General features: G+C 37.9%; 1 protein-coding gene across 7 annotated transcripts in view; it reads left to right on the top strand.

The window, feature by feature from the left end:
- Positions 1-21,326, top strand: part of CCDC148 (coiled-coil domain containing 148) — a 255,802-nt gene that overhangs the window by 181,672 nt on the left and 52,804 nt on the right. For all 7 annotated transcript variants that reach the window (XM_027055723.2, XM_053215108.1, XM_053215112.1 and 4 more), the window contains one exon: positions 1,061-1,179. In XM_027055723.2, the coding sequence (XP_026911524.1) occupies positions 1,061-1,179 (119 nt within the window). The remainder of the gene's footprint in view (positions 1-1,060; positions 1,180-21,326) is intronic.

Genomic DNA, 21,326 nt, shown 5'->3' with positions numbered 1-21,326 from the left:
GTACTCTACTTTTCACCAACAAGATCCAGTCTCTTGAGTTGCACACAACATGGCAAGCCAAGTGGTTGAAGGGGCCTCTGTCAAATACACATTAACTTCAATTGTCCCATCACCAGGGGAACCTTGAATGATGGTTTCATCCTCCTGAAAATAGCATACGTAGGGGCGCCTGGGTGGCTCAATCGGTTAAGCATCCGACTTCAGCTCAGGTCAGGATCTCACGGTTCATGAGTTCGAGCCCTGCCTCAGGCTCTGTGCTGACAGCTCAGAGCCTGGAGTCTGTTTCAGATTCTGTGTCTCCCTCTCTCTTTCTGCCCCTACCCCACTCATGCTCTCTCTCTCTTTCTCAAAAATAAATAAACATAAAAAAAAAAGAGAAGAGCATATGTGTACTTCCAGTTTTCTCAGGCTGTCTCCATTTCCAGAGAAGGGAAATAAAACAGGCCTAGTAAGAACAATGCTTTCACCTTTTTGAGCTTGATAAATGTGTCCTTTATTTTACCACATAAGTCAGAACTACTATATATCATAACTCTGCTATTTTTTTCTTGTTCTCCTTCCTCCTATCTCCTGCCACTTCCCCAGAAGCATAAAGCTTTCAACATCCTGTTGTCCATTAGCATAAATAAACTCATGCTTTTAAAGTAAGAATAGGTTTAATGCTATATTTGTTAAAGACTGCATTACCATAAGAGGATAAAAATATTCTTGAGTAACAGGTAGATCATATGCTTTAGAGACAATAACATACTTCTATTGTGGTTCCCTGAAAGTCGATTATTTTAGCCATAGATTCAGGCTTTAGATCTTGGCACAAGTTACATTTCCACTTCAAAAACTGTTAAACCATGCAGTTTCTCAGGACTTGTATCTTCAGGTTTTCATTTATTTTTTGTCTGCTGTCAATATACTACAGGCAGATCTAAGAAATGAAAAATATAAAGTACCATTTAAGTTTAATATTGGCTATAGGAACCACAGGATAATGTTGTTATAACTTTTCTCCTCATTTTAACATATATGTTGTTAATTTAAATTTTATGTAACATTTATACAATAGATAAGAAAATATTGGGCTAAAAAAGAACAGAAGTGGCAAGAAGTGGAAATGAGAGATCTTCAGCGTCTAGAAGAACTGAAGAAATTAATGGCTGAACAGTCAGTAAAAGACAGAGAAAGGTAAAAAAAAATCTTAAATTGCATAGTAATGGAGGTGGTTTGGGTAAACAGTATCAGAGGGAGCATTTTTTTATACTTAATGTATCCTTCCAATGTTTGTATCCCACAAATAGATAAAATGATACTTGTAATGTATTTCAGTCTCTCATATTCATACACAAATCTCTGGTTTGCCATTTTGTTCCTTGGATAGCTTCCTAGTTAAAACCCTTACAGAGGATTTTATAGTATTTGATTGCCCATTGTGTGCATGAAAGGATACTGGGTGCTACTATGACTTAATATGTTGACCTAGAAGGAGGAAACCATTATTCAGGTAAGAAGGGAGACCCATTTAATATAATTGAGGCTGAGAAGGACAATACACAATTATACTGTGTATGTGATTCATTCTAGTATATTTAGAATGCACTCTGTAGGAAAACATGGAGGGTTTCTTGGAATGGTGTATTTTTAGAGCTGAAAAGGGCATTTGAGACCAACTAACCCAGTGTCCTCATTTTATGAATGAGAAATTAAACTGAGAAATTAACTGAGAAATTAAAATTATTTTTCCAAGTTTACTGTATCAATCAGGGTCAGTGAAGAGACAAAGATAACATAATAATTTGAATAGGGAAAGTTTAAGATAAAGAATTATTAATTCTAACAGAAAACCTCTGTTATGTAAAGAGATAAAGAGAGCTTTGAAGACAACTCCAGGGCTGAAGGAAGGTTCCCATAGAAGAAACAAATATGGAAGTGCCTCACCAACCCCCCCCTCCCGACCCTCCATGGTTGAGATTCAGATCTCATTGTAGAAGGCATGGTTGTGGCCCACTGAATGGTGGAGAAATTATTATATGGGCTCAACCAGGTCTTGTTCAGAGTCACTGGGAAAGTAAGAAACACCCTGCCTGGGTGTAGGAAGCCAAAGCTGGAAGTCAACCATTGGGATGTTTGCAAAACTCAGTGGGGATCTGACCATGGGAGTGCCTTTTAAGTTTGTTGGGAAACTGACCATTGGGCACCAGTGGAACTCCATGGGCACAGGTGCCACTGTTTGTTCCCCACACATGCAGCCGGCAGCCATGTGGTAGGAGCAAGAAGGGGTAAACACTGGAATCAGGAAAGAAAGCCCCTTCCTCCTTCAGTATCTTTCCAGAACCCCTTTCTGACATAGCTTAACATTGTGCCAGCTGCAAGGGAGAAATAGTTACAGGGTCTATCTTGTTTTCATAGAGTAGGCAATGAAGGGTGAATTTGGAGTTAAGAGACAATAAATTGGTAGCCCACATAGTTATCTAGTTTACCTAGCTTCTGAGTAGATTTTCACAGGAGACAAATTAAGAATAGCTCTTTTATTTCATAATGGAAGTCACAATAGTTTTTTCTTTACTGTTAGTCAATGTAAAAAACTTGCCTGGAACTCTGTACTTTCTGCTCAGTTTTGCTGTGAATCTAAAATTGCTCTAAAAATAAAATCTATTAAAAAATTATTCCTTAGATTTATACATAATCTTGGGGGACATAGCCATTTTATTTATTTATTTATTTTTAGAGAGACAGAGACAGCGTGAGGGGAGGGGCAGACAGAGAGGGAGACAGAAAATCCCAAGCAGGCTCCGCACTGCCAGCACAGAGACCAATGCAGGGTACGAACTCACAAACCATGAGATCATGACCTGAGCTGAAACCACGAGTTGTATGCTTAACCGACTGAGCCACCCAGGTGCCCTGGACTTAGCCATTTTATACAGCTAGGTTCACTTGTATCTAGGAAGCTTCCCCTGTGACCCATGGGGCAGTTATCTCAAACTCCAGTCACCAAGCTTGCAGCCTAATGTGGAGTTCCACATACATGCCAGGCTATTCCTAAAGATTTTCTGGATGAAATTCACATCATTTTCTAGGTGTCTCAGGATTTTAGAGTTCAAGGCTAAGAGGTGACAGTCAGTGAGAAACCAGCCAAACAAACACAAAGTGCTTACCAGCAGATAGGCCATGCCATGGGTCAGAGGCAAAAATCCCACCAACAGCTAAATACTAAAGAGCAAGGCAATGGTGGAGGTCAAAGTCTGGGTGGATAGTCTGAAGCTATGCTGGGGAAACAAGAGAGCCACAGGAATTAAAGGGGATGGGAAGAACAGAACAGATGTGAGGTCCCAGCATCTAGCAGACAGGCTTCTAATAGAATCTCCCCTCGCAGCCAGGGAGTTTCTTTGATTACAGAGCCATTTCGGTCTTTTCCTTCCTGTTCCAATAATTATCAAGATTAGCTGACTCAGAAATCCAGTTGAAAAGAAGAAAAGGAAAATCAGATTAATCTGCATTACATAACAGGAAAAAATAGGCATATTACAACATAACGAAAAGAGTACTAAGGACTAGGAACCAGGGGACCAGGATTTTAGTCTTCAATCTTCTTGGAATAGTGTCTGATCTGGCCAAAGCCATTCAGCCTCTATAGGGCTCTGCTTTGTACTTTGTAAAATTGAACTGTATAACCTCTGAGGGCTAAGTAAGCTATCAACGTTTAAGGGCCTATGATCTGTATGTTCTACTCATGCGAAATGTAGATTCAGAAAGTTATGAATCTAGTTCTTTCGTGCCATTGGGAAATCAGTGAGGAAGGCCATTAAAATATCAGGATCATATATCAAGAAATAGTTCCCAGAAAATTTTGGATGATGTTGTAGATTAAAGCATAGTCCTCATTCTGTGATGTAGGGAGATGGAACTCAACGTGTAAAAACTGCTGGTAGCTTTTGCTCCTGGCAAGAACCAAAAGTTGTGTTCTTTTATAACCATCCTGACACTAAGAAATTTGGTTGATTTGTTTTTCTCTGCTACTGAAATACAATTCACAAACCTCATGTTTAATATTTTAACTGGAGGCTCGTTTTTTTTCATATCAGAATAAGAGCTTAAAACTGTTTCCAGATCTGTTAAAAACATGCACACATGGCCTTGAGGGTTTAAAAATGTCCATTGTTTATTTTCTTTTTCTAGTTTTTAATTCTAAGGTTAAGTTTCTTGAAAACAATATTCATAAATTAGCAGATATATTATGTTGAACCATAAGAAAATTCCATTTTTGCAGGTCAGAAATGGTTAAGTATTGGCAGTTTCATGTAGTTCAACATAAAAAGATAAAGTAATTCATTTTACTTATTAATTATGTTTTCCTTCTCAGTTATACTCTGCGTTTTGCCCTTATTATTTTATTGTTTTTGTTTTTGCCAAAGTTTCCACTAACCCTAAGGCCTATTTTCTTTCTGAACATGCCAGAGAGGTTAAGAAGGAAGGTTCTTTAATTAAGTTGTCAACATTGGAATCCTGGCTCTATCCTTTATAGCTATGTGACTTTGGGGTAAATTATTTAACTTGCCTATGCTTAAATTTCTTCATCTGTAAAATGAAGACATATATAATGTCTACTTCATAGGATTGTTGTAAGGATTAAATGAAGTATTGAATGCAACACTCATCAAATATAAGCGATTACTATCAATTGAATTTTTTAAGTTTATTTATTTGTTTTGAGGGAGAGAGTGTGTATGGATGTACTGGCACACTGTCAGCACAGAACCTGACATAGGGCTTGGTCTCATGAACCCGTGAGATCGTGACCTGAGACTAAATCAAGAGTCGGGTGCTTAACTAACTGAGCCACCAGGGCACCCCAACCAATTGAATTTTTAAAACACAAGACACCTTCTAACAATTTTTTTCTCAAAGTGTTTAAGCATTTTAAATATTTTAGATAAAACATGTAATAATGAGGACATTTTTATTAAAAATAAAACAAGGTTAAAGCAAAAGTGCCCCTTGATCACTACCCTCATACAGTGTCTTCTCTAGAAGCCCTTTCTGTTTTCCATTGTTTAATACTTATGCATACATACTATGTACCTACATAAAAAATAAGTTGAAGAACAACAACAGAAATCCAATACATTTTATGATATAATACTGTTGTATTAGCTCAGACCTCCATAATAAAATACCAGACTGGTGGCTTAAACAACAGAAATTTTTTTTCTCCATAGTTTTGGAAACTATAAGTCTAAGATCAAGGTGCCAGCATGGTGAGTTTCTGGGAGAACTTTCCTTGTGGCTTATGGACAACTGATTTTAGACTTTGTGCCCATAGGTGGGGAGAGAGACAGTAGCTCTCTGTCTCTTTTTATAAGGTCACTAACCCCATCATGAGGGCCCACCCTCATGACCTCATCTAAACCAAATGATTTCCCAAAGGCCTCTTCTCCAAATACTATCACATAGGAGGGTGGGACTTCAACATATGAATTTTAGAGAGACAAGTTCAGTTTATAGCAGCCATTTGTGTTTTTAAAAAAACAAACAAAAGCATTTATGTATCCACAAATTACTTATTTACTATTAAGTACTGTTTACTGTTGCTGCTAGTATATAAGGTTTTTGTTCCAATTAGAAGAGGTTCTACCTTCTGGTGGCAAAGTATGTAGATCCCCTATCCAGAAGTAGACAAATTAGGAAAAAAAAACCCTTTCTGAACCATGGCACTCAGCTTGACAAGCAGCAGCAAAGCTGGATGTCATTCCCTATTTATACTCCTGGTCTGGCATTGCTTTTGCAAAGCACAAACTACAAAACGACACACGGCATTCCTGCAAATAGACCTACCTAATTCTTTTAAAATAGTATATATCATCCAGATTTCTTCTAAAGTTTAGCCATCTGGAATTTATTTCCAAGAATGATACGAGCTAAGTGTTTGACTTTCATTTTTTGCTCTAAATTGATAGCTCTCTCAACACCAATTATTTAATGATTCATCCTAACCCACTGAGCTGAAATGCCACCTTTATTATATATTATACTTCTAATTATACTTTCATATCCATATGGACTCTTATTAGATTAAATAAAAACTGATCTATATTTATATTTCTACATCAATACCATGCTATTTTTTTTTAATTTTTTTTTCAACATTTATTTATTTTTTGGGACAGAGAGAGACAGAGCATGAACGGGGGAGGGGCAGAGAGAGAGGGAGACACAGAATCTGAAACAGGCTCCAGGCTCTGGGCCATTAGCCCAGAGCCCGACGCGGGGCTCGAACTCACGGACCGCGAGATCGTGACCTGGCTGAAGTCGGACGCTTAACCGACTGCTCCACCCAGGCGCCCCAATACCATGCTATTTTAATTAATCTCTTTTGCTATCTGTTAGAGCAAGTGTTCACTCATTATTCTTTTCAAAATATATCTTATTCTTTTTTTTTTAAATTTTTTAATATTTGTTTATTTTTGAGAGAGAGACAGAGACAGAGTGAGAGCTGGGGAGGGACAAAGAGAGAGGGGAACACAGAATCTGAAGCAGGCTCCAGGCTCTGAGCTGTCAGCACAGGGCTTGACGCAGGGCTCAAACTCACGAACTGCAAGATCATGACCTGAGCTGAAGTTGGACGCTTAACCAACTGAGCCACCCAGGTGCCCCATATCTTAGTTATTCTTATGTCGAATTTCATTTTTAAAAATCTTGTCAATTGTTTGCATTGATATTTTGTTAAAGAATGCTGCCATATATACCAAATTAAATTTCCAACCTAGGATCATCCTTCTAGAATAGCTCTCCAGTTCAAGTCTTCTCTCAATTTCTTCCGAAGATTTCATAGTTTGTTGGTTTTTTTGTTTTGTTTTGTTTTGTTTTCTGGTGAAGGCTTGGAATAAGTAGAAATTGATGACCAAGAAGCTGATTCTGAATTTTCTTTAGTAGCAGTGTGAGGAAAAGTGTATGAACTAGGTAGTAGCAGTGGGGATGCAGAAATGACAAATGTTCATCAAGTATTTAGGTAAAATATGATGACTTGTTTCATTGGGAATGGAGTTTGAGGTAAGACAGAGGAAGAAGCATGATCCTGAATATTACTGAGCTATATCTATCCTCTTAGGTTGAAAATTTTAATTTATTTTCAGTCTCTTTTATTTTCTAATAAATTTATTTGGCTATAGGTTCCTTTTTTAACCTGTGTCTCTTGGCCTGCATTCTATAAGTTTTCAAATAATGTTTCATTATCTAATTTCTAAATAATTTACATTTCATTTTTGATGTCTTAACAATAAATTGGTAGATATTGGAGTGTTTTCCAAAGGCAAGGTTACTGATAGTTTTCAATTTTTTTCTACTTGTCTACTTTCCATGTCTTTTTTTCTTTTTAAAATTATTTTTACATTTATTTATTTATTTTTGAAAGACAGAGAGAAACAGAGCACAAGTGGGGGAGGGGCAGAGAGAGAGGGAGACACAGAATCCGAAGCAGGCTCCAGGCTCTGAGCTGTCAGCACAGAGCCTGATGCAGGGCTCGAACCCACAAACCGTGAGATCATGATCTGAACCTAAGTTGGATGCTCAACCAACAGAGCCACTCAGGAGCCTCATTTTCCATGTCTTTTCATAACAATGTGCAAACATTTAAAATGCTTTATGGAAAGCTACCAACCCTGCTACTTTTAACATTAAAAAAAAACCCTCTATTGAATAACAATTTATATATGAATTCTCTTGTTTTCAGTGTACAATGAAATGATTTTTAGTAAATTTATACACATGTACAACCATGGCTATGGTCCAGTTTTATATCATTTACATTAACCCAGAAAGATCTCTCATGCCCATTTCCATTAATTCCTATTCCTACACAGCCCCAAATGACCACTAGTCTATTTCTTTCTTTTTTTTTTAATTTTCTTTTTTCTTTTTTAAATTTACATCCAAATTAGTTAGCATATAGTGAAACAATGATTTCAAGAGTATATTCCTTAATGCCCCTTTCCCACTTAGCCCATCTCCCTTCCCACGACCCCTGCCGTAACCCTCAGTTTGTTCTCCATATTTATGGATCTCTTCTGTTTTGTCCACCTCACTGTTTTTATATTATTTTTGTTTCCCTTCCTTTATGTTCATCTGTTTTGTTTCTTAAAGTCCTCATATGAGTGAAGTCATATGATTTTTGTCTTTCTCTGACTGACTAATTTCGCTTAGCATAATCCCCTCCAGTTCCATCCACATAGTTGCAAATGGCAAGATTTCATTCTTTTTGATTGCTGAGTAATACTCCATTGTATATATATACCACACCTTCTTTATCCATTCATCCATCGATGGACATTTGGGCTTTTTCCATACTTTGGCTATTGTTGATAGGACTGCTATAAACATAGGGGTGCATATGTCCCTTCGAAACAGCACACCTGTATCCTGTGGATAAATGCCTAGTAGTGCAATTGCTGGGTCGTAGGGTAGTTCTATTTTTAGTTTTTTGAGGAACCTCCATACTGTTTTCCAGAGTGTCTGCACCAGCTTGCATTCCCACCAACAATGCAAAACAGATCCTCTTTCTCCGCATCCTCACCAACATCTGTTGTTGCCTGAGTTGTTCAGGTTAGCCATTCTGACAGGTGTAAGGTGGTATCTCATTGTGGTTTTGATTTGTATTTCCCTGATGATGAGTGATGTTGAGCATTTTTTCATGTGTCAGTTGGCAATCTGGATGTCTTCCTTGGAGAAGTGTCTATTCATGTCTTTTGCCCATTTCTTCACTGGATTATTTGTTATTTGGGTGTTGAGTTTGAGAAGTTCTTTATAGATTTTGGATACTAACCCTTTATCTGATATGTCATTTGCAAATATCTTCTCCCATTCTGTCGGTTGCCTTTTAGTTTTGCTGATTGTTTCCTTTGCTGTGCAGAAGCTTTTTATTTTGATGAGGTACCATTCATTTTTGCTTTTGTTTTCCTTGCCTCCGGAGACGTGTTGAGTAAGAATTTGCTGCGGCCAAGATCAAAGAGGTTTTTGCCTGCTTTCTCTTCGAGAATTTTGATGGCTTCCTGTCTTACATTTAGGTCTTTCATCATTTTGAGTTTATTTTTGTGTATGGTATAAGAAAGTGGTCCAGGTTCATTCTTCTGCATGTCGCTGTCCAGTTTTCCCAACACCACTTGCTGAAGAGACTGTCTTTATTCCATTGGATATTCTTTCTTGCTTTGTTAGAGATTAGTTGGCCATACGTTTGTGGGTCCATTTCTGGGTTCTCTATTCTGTTGTATTGATCTGAGTGTCTTGTGCCAGTACCATACTGTCTTGATGATTACAGCTTTGTAGTATGGCTTGAAGTCTGGGATTGTGATGCCTCCTGCTTTGGTTTTCTTTTTCAAGATTGCTTTGGGTATTCAGGGTCTTTTCTGGTTCCATACAAATTTTAGGATTTTTTGTTCTAGTTCTGTGAAGAATGCTGGTGTTACTTTCATAGGGATTGCTTGAATATTTAGATTGCTTTGGGTAGTATCAACATTTTAACAATATTTGTTCTTCCTATCCAGGAGCATGGAATCTTTTTCCACTTTTTTGTGTTTTCTTCAATTTCTTTCATAAGCTTTCTATAGTTTTCAGTGTATAGATTTTTCACCTCTTTGGGTAGATTTATTCCTAGGTATTTTATGGTTTTTTTGTGCAACTGTAAATGGGATCGATTCCTTGATTTCTCTTTCTGTTGCTTCATTGTTGGTGTATAGGAATGCAACCAATTTCTGTGCATTGATTTTATATACTGCAACTTTGCTGAATTCATGAATCAATTCTAGCAGTTTTTTGATGGAAACTTTAAGGTTTTCCATATAGAGTATCATGTCATCTGCAAAGAGTGAAAGTTTGATCTCCTCCTGGCCGATTTGGATGCCTTTTATTTCTTTGTGTTTTCTGATTGCAGAGGCTAAGACTTCCAATACTATGTTGAATAACAGTGGCGAGAGTGGACATCCCTGTCTTGTTCCTGACCTTAGGGGGAAAGCTCTCATTTTTCCTCATTGAAGATGATATTAGCGTTGGTCTTTCATATATGGCTTTATGATCTTGAGGTATGCTCCTTCTCGCCCTACTTTCTTGAAGATTTTTATCAAGAAAGGATGCTGTATTTTGTCAAATGCTTTCTCTGCATCTGTTGAGAGGATCATATGGTTCTTGTCCTTTCTTTTATTGATGTGATGAATCATGTTACTTGTTTTGTGGATATTGAACCAGCCCTGCATCCCAGGTATAAATCCCACTTGGTTGTGGTGAATAATTTTTTTAATGTATTGTTGGATCCGGTTGGCTAATATCTTGTTGAGGATTTTTCACCCATGTTCATCAGGGAAATTGGTCTATAGTTCTCCTTTTTAGTGGGGTCCCTGTCTGGTTTTGGAATCAAGGTAATGCTGGCTTCATAGAAAGAGTTTGGAAGTTTTCTTTCCATTTCTATTTTTTGGAACAGTTTCATGAGAATAGGTGTTAACTCTTCCTTAAATGTTTGGTAGAATTCCCCTGGAAAGCCATCTGGCCCTGGACTCTTGTTTTTTGGCAGATTTTTGATTAATAGTTCGATTTCCTTACTGGTTATGGGTCTGTTCAAATTTTCTATTTCTTCCTGTTTCAGTTTTGGTAGTGTATATGTTTCTAGGAGTTTTTCCATTTCTTCCAGATTGCCCATTTTATTGGCATATAATTGCTCATAATATTCTCTTATTATTGTTTTTATTTCTGTTGTGTTGGTTGTGATCTCTCATCTTTCATTCTTGATTTTATTTATTAGGGTCCTTTCCTTTTTCTTCTTGATCAAACTGGCTAGTGGTGTATCAATTTTGTTAATTCTTTCAAAGAACCAGCTTCTGATTTTATTGATCTGTTCTACTCTTCTTTTGGTATCGGTAACATTAATTTCTGCTCTAATCTTTATTATTTCCTGTCTTCTGCTGGTTTGGGGTTTTATTTGCTGTTCTTTTTCCAGCTCCTTAAGGTGTAAGGTTAGGTTGTGTATCTGAGATCTTTCTTCCTTCTTTAGGAAGGCCTGGATTGCTATATACTTTCCTCTTATAACTGCCTTTGCTGTGTCCCAGAGGTTTTGGGTTGTGGTGTTATCATTTTCATTGACTTCCATATACTTTTTAATTTCCTCTTTTACTGCTTGGTTAGCCCATTCATTCTTTAGTAGGATGTTCTTCAGTCTCCAAGTATTTGTTACTCTTCCAATTTTTTTCTTGTGGTTGATTTCAAGTTTCATAACGTTGTGGTCTGAAAATATGCACAGTATGATCTCGATCTTTTTGTACTTACTTAGGGCTGATTTGTGTCCCAGTATATGGTCTATTCTGGAGAATGTTCCATGTGCACTGGAGAAGAATGTATATTCTGCTGCTTTAGGATATAATGTTCTGAATATATCTGTTAAGTCCATCTGGTCCAGTGTGTCATTTAAAGCCATTGTTTCCTTGTTGATTTTTTGATTAGATGATCTGTCCATTGCTGTGAGTGGGGTGTTGAAGTCTCCTACTATTATGGTATTACTATTGATGAGTTTCTTTTTGTTTGTGATTAATTGATTTATATATTTGGGTTCTCTCACATTTGGAGCATAAATGTTTACAAGTGTTGGGTCTTCTTGGTCTATAGACCCCTTGATTATGATATAATGCCCTTCTGCATCTCTTGATACAGTCTTTATTTTAAAGTCTAGATTGTCTGATATAAGTATGGCTACTCCAGCTTTCTTTTGTTGACCATTAGCATGATAGATGGTTCTCCATCCCCTTGTTTTCAATCTGAAGGTGTCTTTAGGTCTAAAGTGGGTCTCTTGTAAACAGCATATAGATGGATCTTGTTTTCTTATCCATTCTGTTACCCTATGTCTTTAGATTGGAGCATTGAATCCATTGACATTTAGAGTGAGTACTGAAAGATATGAATTTATTGCCATTATGATGCTTGTAGAGTTGGAGTTTCTGGTGGTGTTCTCTGGTCCTTTCTAATCTTTGTTGCTTTTGGTATATATATATATATATATATATATATATATATATATATATAAATTTTCATCTTTTCTCCCCTCAGAAAGTCCCCCTTAAAATTTCTTGCAGGGCTGGTTTAGTGGCCACTAACTCCTTTAATTTTTGTTTGCCTGGGAAACTTTTTATCTCTCCTTCTATTTTGAATGACAGCCTTGCCCGATAAAGAATTCTTGGCTGAATATTTTTCTGACTCAGCACACTGAATATATCCCACCACTCCTTTCTGGCCTGCCGAGTTTCTATGGATAGGTCTGCTGCAAACCTGCTCTGTCTTCCCTTGTATGTCAGGGACTTTTTTTCCCTTGATGCTTTCATGATTCTCTCCTTGCCTATTTTGTGCGTTTGACTATGATATGCCTTGTTGATCGTTGGTTTTTGTTGAATCTAATGGGGGTCCTCTGTGCTTCCTGGATTTTGATGTCTGTGTCTTTCCCCAGATTAGGAAAGTTTTCTGCTATGATTTGCTCACATAACCCTTCACCCCCAATTTTCTCTCTTCCTCTTTTGGGACCCCTATGATTCTAATGTTGTTCCTGTTTAATGAGTCACTGGTTTCTCTAATTCTTAAATCGTACTCTTTTGCCTTAATCTCCCTCTTTTTTTCTGCTTCATTATTCTCCCTAAGTTTGTTCTCTATATCGCTGATTCTCTGTTCTGCCTTGTCCATCCTTGCCGCTGCTGCATCCATCCGTGATTGTAGCTCAGTTATAGCATTTTTAATTTCATTCTGGCTATTTTTTACTTCTTTTATCTCTGCAGAAAAGGATTCTTCTATTTTCAACTCCAGCTAGTATTCTTATTATCGTGATTCTAAATTCTGGTTCAGACATCTTGCTTGTATCTGTGTTGGTTAAATCCCTGGCTGTCGTTTCTTCCTGCTCTTTCTTTTGGGGTGAATTCCTTCGTTTTGTCATTTTGAAGGGAGAAAAGGAATTAATGAGGTAGAAAAATTGAAATTAAAAAAATTAAAATTAAAAAAATATTAAAATTAAAAATTAAAAACGTACACACACAAAAAGTGAATAGATGATGCTAGATACTAGGTGTGTTTTGGTCTGGGTGTTGAAAGTGGTTTGACAGATTAGAGAAAAAAAAGGGGGGGGAAGAAAAAAAAAGAAATCGTTTGAGAATTTGAAAAAATGAATACATTGAAGTAGACTAAAATGAGATGATGGGTGTAAAATTGAATTTGAAAAATTATATACAAAAGTAAAGAATATAGTAGAAAAAATTAAAGAAAAATAGTTTTTAATAAAAATTAAAAATAAATATGATTTTTTTCTTTTCCTGTATTTAAGAAAAAAGAAAAGAAACGAAAAAGAGAAAAAAAATTAAAAAAAAGAAATTGGTTGAAAGTTTGAAAAAGTGAATACACTGTAGTAGACTAAAATAAAATGATGGAAGTAAAGTAGAATTTGAAAAAAATTACATAGAAGCAAAAAATATAGTAATATATATTAAGTAGAAATATTTTTAACAGAAATTGAAAGTAAAAATGAAGTTTTTCTCTTTCTGCATTCAAGAAAAAGAAAAGAAATGAAAAAGAGAAAAAAAGGAAATTGTTTGAAAATTTGAAAAGGTGGATACACTGAAGTAGACTAAAATAAAATGATGGAAGTAAAGTAGAATTTGAAAAAATTTACACCAAAGTAAAAAATATGGTAATAAAAATTAAAGAAAAATATTTTTAATAAAAATTGAAAATAAAAATGAACTTTTTCTCTTTCTGTATTCAAGAAAAAGAAAAGAATTGTAAAAGAGAAAAAAAGAAAAAAAAAGAAAGAAAATTGAATAGGTGAACCTGCTAACAGATTGAAGTAGGACTGAAATTTCTTTGTTTTCCCCTAGAAGTCAGTCTGTGTAGCTCTTTATAGTCCATAAATTAAGCTGGCGGTGAGACTTGTGTTCTTGAAGAGTGAAGTTGGCCCAGATGGGCAGGGCTCAGCGTAACAGCTCCGCTCTCCAATAGATGGCGCTGCTAGCTTACTGGGGTGGATTGTTGTGGTGCTCGTAGGTGCGTATGCGCTTACGTGGGAGAGGTGAAAATGGCACAATCCAGCCACCCAGTCTGTTCTCCCAGAACCACAATTGCGCACGCGTCCTCTGTCTTCAGCTCTTGTCCACTCCCCGCTTTTTCACTGTTTGTGACTAGGCTTCAGGCAGTACCTCTCTCCCGACTTTTGTCTCAGATGTGGCTGTTTTCCCCGGCCCCTTACTTCTGAAGGACTGCGGCTTTGACCCATTCCACCCCTCTGCAGGAGGGTCTCACCGAACAATGGCCGAATAAGCAATAGCTGAATATCGGCTGCGCCCAGGAACGCCCACTGGACCCTGCTGCTGCCGGTGCCCCAATATTGCAGCCAGGTGCCAGCCCGCCCCAGAAAAAGTTCACGAGACGGTGTAGCAGCAGTGTTTCAGGGATTATGGAAAATCACAACACACATCTGGCACCAGGCTTTACCCTTAATGACCTTGCCCCAGCACCAGCGAATGTGGCGGCCTTCTGGAGTTTGCTGGGACCAGGTGGCTTCAACAGTCTCTACCATATGTCCTTCTAGCAGTGGAACCGCTTTTCCCTGTGTGGCCCGAGAACCTCCTGGACCCCACTCTGTTCCTGGGGATTTGCCCTTCCCACCAGAGCACCGCAAGATATCGAGCTGCAGAGTTGCAGACTTTGCGCTCCCCTTGTTTACAGTCTTAATGAAATTTAAACCCTCTCCTTTCTTCTTTCTCCCCTTTTAGTTTAGTCCCTGTGGCTGTTTCCAATTGTCCACTTTCTCTCCAGCTGCTTTTGATGAGGGGTGCTTTTCTGTGTTCTTCCTCCCTCCCCAGTCTCTGTCCTCTCTGCCCCCAAAAGTGGTTCCCTACCCTCTACGGCTTCTTGCTTCCCAAATTCACCTCTGCACACCACATACCTGCTGAATTCTGTGGTTCAGGTTGTGCAGATTGTTGTGTTAATCCTCCAATCAGTTTTCTAGGTGTGTAGAATGGTTTAGTGTTGGTCTGACTGTATTTCATGGATGTGAGACACACAAAAAACTTCCATGCTGTTCTGTCATCTTGGCTCCTGCACCACCACTAGTCTATTTCTGTCTCAATAGATTTGCCTTTTTATATAAATTCTATATATAAAGATAAATTTTATATACATTTTGTATACATTTATGTAACATTTTATTTATTTAAAAAATTTTAGTGTTTATTTATTTTTGAGAGAGAGAGACAGAGCATGAGCAGTGGAGGGACATAGAGAGAGGGAGAGAGAATCCGAAACAGGCTCCAGGCTGTCAGCACAGAGCCAATGCCTGGCTTGAACTCACAAACTACAAGATCATGACCTGAGCTGAAGTCAAATGCTCATCTGACTGAGCCACCCAGGGGCCCCTATAACATTTTATATAAATGTAATCTATCTGGGTTCTTTCTCTTAGCATAATATTTTTGAGGCTCATCCATGTAGCATGTATTGTTTTTTTCCTTTTTATTACTGAATATCATTCCATTTCAGCATTACTTTATATATCTATTTTTGCAGGACAATATATATATATTTTCCTGTTGGTGAGAGATTAACATATGCAGGTTGATTAAACAAATAGGGCTCAAGGGGTGCCTAGGTGGCTAACTTAAGTGTCAGACTCTTGATTTCAGCTCAGGTCATGAGCTCATGGTTGAGACTGAGCCCTGCACTGGGGCCCTGCACTGTCAGTGTAGAGCCTACTTGGGATTCTCTCCCTCCTCCTCTCTCTGCCCCTCCCCTGCTTGTAAGCAGGCATGTGCTCTCCCCCCTCTCTCTCTCAAAAAAAAATAAACTTTTTTTAAAAAGTAGGGTTCAAAATTTATATAAAGTATGATATCAATTCTATAAAAGACTTTACTTTGTACTGAGGTCAAATATTTACTCACACCACTCCCAAATGTGTGAAGAATAGTAACTGATCTCAATCTCTTTGAGACCCCTTCCTGCAGGGTAGTGAAGAAAGATGGAAACTTTTCAATTAAAATTATCTCAAGCTCTTTCATTTCAAAGTGATCTGATTTTGGATTCTGTCTGTTTAGGTGGACAAAGTACAAACTGAACTCTCTGCTGGAGGTCAGGCAACCTCCTTCAATGGAAGGATGGCATAGCTGGTCAGCCTCTGGGTTCTGACACCCTGCAGCGTCCTCATTACCCTGCACAATTTCATCTCATCCCTCTACCTCCCCAGGGTACAAGGCAGAGCCACCCAATAGAAATATTATGTAAATCACACATGTAATTTTAAATTTTCTAGTAGCCACACTTAAAGATATAAAAAGTGACAGGTGGAATTGACTTTAATAATAAATTTTATTTAACTCAATATATCCAGAAACATTGTCATTTCAACATGCTATCAATATAAAATTTAATTTTTTATTTTTTTTAAAGAGAGGAAGAACATAAGTGGGGAAGAAGGTTAGAGGAAGAAAGAGAGTGAGAGAGAGAGAGAGAGAGAGAGCGAGAATCTTAAGCAGGCTCCATGCTCAGTGTCAAGCCTGATGTGGGGCTCGATCCCATGACCCTGGGATCACAACCTGAGCCTAAACCAAGAGTTGGATGCTCAACTGACTGAGCCACCTAAGTGCCCCTTAACAAGATATTTTACATTCTTTTTTTTTCATATGAAGTCTCTGAAACCTGTACATTTTATACTTTAAGCACATTTTGATTTGGACTAGTCACATTTCAAGGGCAGAATAACCTCAATGTGATGAATAGATACTGTGTGGGCCACTGGAGGTTTACAGTAAAGCTGAACGGCCTTCTTGGCCATGGATGGTTGAGTGGCTGGTCTACTGGCAGATTCTGACTTTCTTACAGGGTTAATGATATACTTTATACAAATTTTGAACCCTGCTTTTTTCATCATCTTGAATAATTCAGGGTCTTCGCTACCCTTGTCAGGATGTCCCTGATATCTCTTGCCTCATTTCTTATACGATCCACTGAAAACATACTGGACTCAGCCTTAGGATGTGGGCCAACATATGCTGCTGCTGACCACATACTCTGCCATTGCTTTTGGTCCTCAGCTCTCCTCCAAGTCTTGCCAGACCTGGTTTTCCCAGCACACGACTTATACTTCCAGTAAGACTTTGGCCAAGCCATGAGAAACAAATATTTTCTCATGCAATCCCTAAATATCTCCCTCTGTTCCCATGTCATGGTAGACAGGATGCCATGCTAAATGCAAGGCTTCCCTGGGAGACATTTTATATCAGGAAAGTGGAGACTTAGCCCCATGTTCTTAGATTTTCCCAGTGCTACCTCACTATTTCTTCTAAGCCTCAACCCTCACAGTTGATCCACTAAGGGGTAGAAAGTGATGAAGCTGGTTTCTCAGAACCTCACCTACTTCTCCTTTTCATACCAGTGGAATGGCCAAAGGGAAACATGATTTCTAGGAGAAATAAAATAGATGAAGTTAATATTTTAAAAATGTTATTTCTTTTCAACGTTTATTTATTTTTGGGACAGAGAGAGACAGAGCATGAACGGGGGAGGGGCAGAGAGAGAGGGAGACACAGAATCGGAAACAGGCTCCAGGCTCTGAGCCATCAGCCCAGAGCCTGACGCGGGGCTCAAACTCAGGACCGCGAGATCGTGACCTGGCTGAAGTCGGACGCTTAACCGAATGCGCCACCCAGGCGCCCCTTAAAAATGTTATTTCTGTAATATTTATATAAATAAAAAAATCTTGAAATAAACATAACCCTATGATAACAGTTTTTTTTCCTCCAGGAAATAAAATGAAAGATGGTTTTGATTTTCACCTGTATTTTCCAAAATTTCCACAATGAGCATACATTTCTGATAGTAAGAAGAAACAATAGTTGTTTTGAAAGCAATAAATAAAACATACTTTTCTGGGGCACGTGGGTGGGTCAGCTGGTTAAGCGTCTGACTTTGGCTCAGGTCATGATCTCATGGTTTGTGAGTTTAAGCCCCAAGTCATGTCAAGCTTTGTGCTGACAGCTCAGAGCCTGGAGCCTGTGTCAGATTCTGTGACTCCCTCTCTCTCTGCCCCTCCCCTACTCATGCTCTATCTCTCTGTTTCTCAAAATAAACATTAAGAAACTTTTAAAAAAATCCATACTTTTCCATGTTCATTGATTGGCTGTGGGCTTCAAACTGATGTGCATAGTGGTAAGTCACATAGAAGGGAATATACTGAATCAAATATAAAAGTATTAAATAGAAGATACCCTTTCCACATAACAGAAGTATCAGACTTTAAAATAAACATAAGAACATACGTGTCTCTTTTATTATTTGCCACAGTGTTTAAACCTCGTATTATCTAATTTCCCTAATTCTACACTCCAGGTCCTTTGCTAGCCCTCCCACGTTGTCATGTGACCTCCTAATGGCCTTCTTTTCCCACCCACTTGCTGGAAGTTAAACTCTCTTCTCTTGCATACAGCGGTTCTTTCTCTCTAGCAGGGCTCTGAATGCTCTCCTTCCCCTCAGCCTTCCTACTCAGCCTATTGGGGCCAATACTGCAGCACGAGCCATTGCAGTGTGTGGCTCTGTAAGTCACAATGGTTCTGTGAGGCATATTTATATTGTCTACAAACACTTTTTTTTTCTGAGCATTCTTTATGTTAGATATGCACAGGGAAGAGTAGGATGCAAGGACTTGTAATGGCCATGTCTCATTTTTTTTTTTGTCTTTAGATTCATTGCTTCCCATTACCACTGAAAGTTGCAGAGTAAATAAGAAATTAGATCATCCTTCCATGCACAGGGCCCTCTCTCCTCTTGTCATTATGACATTTTGTAAAGGTTTGTTAAAATGTTCAATCTCTAACTTTTCAGCTCTGTCCTCCCTCTGTATTTGCCAGTTCTTATCTTTACAAGGATGGTTGTAATTGTGACATTTCACTTATTTATATCCATTGTTGTTCCTTGTCATTTAATAAAAAGCCCACTTTTCCCACTTACCTCCTTTGTAATAACTTTAACAGTTTTAAATTTTTAGCTATATGCCCTGGAAGGTAATTTAAAGATTCCTAAAGCATTTTAGGAACCTTTCTTGGCTAAGCAGCTCCTCTGGATAACATTTCATAAGAGAAGACTGAATGGAGCTGGCATGACCAACAAATGGAAGGGAAAGATGTTAGAAATTCATCAGTCACCCAATACCATACACTCTGTGATCAAATGTATATGACATTCCAGAAGAGGCAAAATGGTAGCAAAGAGTCATGGTTAGGGGAGTTGTCTATAGAGTTGCACAAAGGGAAATTGAGGAATGCACTTGTTGTGATGAGCATAGGGCTTTGTATGTAAGTATTGAATCACAAAACTGCACACTTGAAAAATTAATATTATACTGATTGTTGACTAACTGGGACTTAGATAACAACTAAATATAAATAAATAATAAAAAAAGAAATTCATTAGTCAATGTTAATGTAATACGAGAGCCCTGGTTGCATTCTTTGCTACAACAGAATCCCCTGGGAAATATTTAAAAGTCCTGATGCCTAGACAAAGCTCCAGATCAATTAAATCAAAATCTGTGGCATTAGGATTTTGGTCCCAACAGTTTTTGAAAATCTTCAGGGGATTCTGAAGTGCAGTGAAGTTTGAAGGTTAGTGTACCAGAGTTCTTTTTATAGTTTCTGAAGTATGGGCCCCAAATCATCTATTGGGTTCTTGAGAAGATCCTACTTTTTGTAGAAGTGCCCCTGAATTCTTTTTTCCAATGCGATTCCTTCATTGAAGTAGTCCAGGGAAGTCATGGAGGTAAAACTTCATATTCACGGAGGAGGTTAGCAATTCAAGAATCCTCTGCAAGCAAAAATCTTGCATGTTTCTGTCTAAGCAGCTGTGTGTGTGTATGTGTGTGTGTGTGTGTGTGTGCATCCATGTGCACGGATGTGTGTGTAATGGAGAAAGCATTGCTTTCTGTAGTAACAAACATTAGATTTCAGTTATTGTTTCCAAAGGAATGGAGTTTTTCTATGTTGCAAAACAGTACATATTTGAAGTTTAAGATGGTGATGACCATGTGGGAAGGAAGAAACTAGAGCCAGCTGCCTTCCTAACACTAAATTGGCTTTGTTAATCTAGTGTGTGTTTTTGGGGTGCTTGCCAACAGCAGGCAATTGACAATTATTGCATTTTCTAAGTAGTAAAACCAGATGTTTCTATTTTCCATGTCTTTTCTTAACAATATGCAATATTCAGTATGTTGTATTGGAAGACATTACGGGCATTTAAAGTGGGTTCATAGTCTAATCTGTGAGATTTTAAAGAGTATGTTTATTAGAGTGACTTCAACAGAAACTTTACAAACATTTGTTATGTTTTTGCTTCTCAGCAAGAGATTTCCCAAAATTAGTAGAATACTCTCGTTCATTAAATCTCTGTCAACCAAATCCCCTTTCCAAGTGGATGTGCCAAATGATGTCAACCAAAGATCACTGTGAGGCATTAAACAAATACAGTTCTTAGTAAGACTGTCTGTTTTGTTTTTTAAGTGATATCAGAAATGTTTCACAGATTAGCATTAATTTAAAAGACTGAAATAGATCCTACTGTTAGCCAACATGCTATCTTCCAATCCATAGAGGTAATTTTGTCTAAAAATAATAATAATACTTAGAACCTGCTCATCAGTATAACATAACTATGAGTGTGTGTGTGTGTGTGTGTGTGTGTGTGTGTTTTCATATATTGGGGCATGAATATATAGATTATTTGGACATAATTGTAGTAGTCTGTGAATGAATCTTAGCTGACCAAGCATAGTTGACAGAGGGAGGCTAAGAAGTTTATGAACAAAGCAATGTACAGTAATTTTAATGTGAAAATAAACAAGCAAGCTTGTGCCAGTGGGCAGACGGAGCACCAGCTGGGCAAAGATGGCTCAGCTGAGGGTCATTGTAGAGGTCTTGGATGGTGATTTATCTCCCCACGTATGCAAGTCCAGCTTCAGATCTGTGATCCTTTTTAAACCACAGCAATCAGATAATGTTTTTTGTTCAGTAGTTTGGGTTGCTTTTACTTTATTGTTTACAACTTTGATTTTTGATTTTAGAAATCTTTGCTCATTAAAAAAGCTCCTGGATTTCTACTGTATGCCACACTGAGCTGTTTGGTGCAGTTAGGACACAAAATGGAATGTTAGCAGGTGTGTGTTTGGTAGAGGGCGGGCAATATTCAGAAATCCTTATAATACATGTTTTATACAAAATGTGCATTATTGCTTCCCTGTAGTGAGCACCATTATTTGTCCTCCATACAAACATGTCAGTGAAGTGACCACA

This window comes from Acinonyx jubatus, chromosome C1 (genome assembly GCF_027475565.1).
Source record: "Acinonyx jubatus isolate Ajub_Pintada_27869175 chromosome C1, VMU_Ajub_asm_v1.0, whole genome shotgun sequence".
Taxonomy (NCBI): Eukaryota; Metazoa; Chordata; class Mammalia; order Carnivora; family Felidae; genus Acinonyx; species Acinonyx jubatus.
Note: the sequence above shows the minus strand (reverse complement) of the source record. Positions and strands in the feature narration are given on the sequence as shown.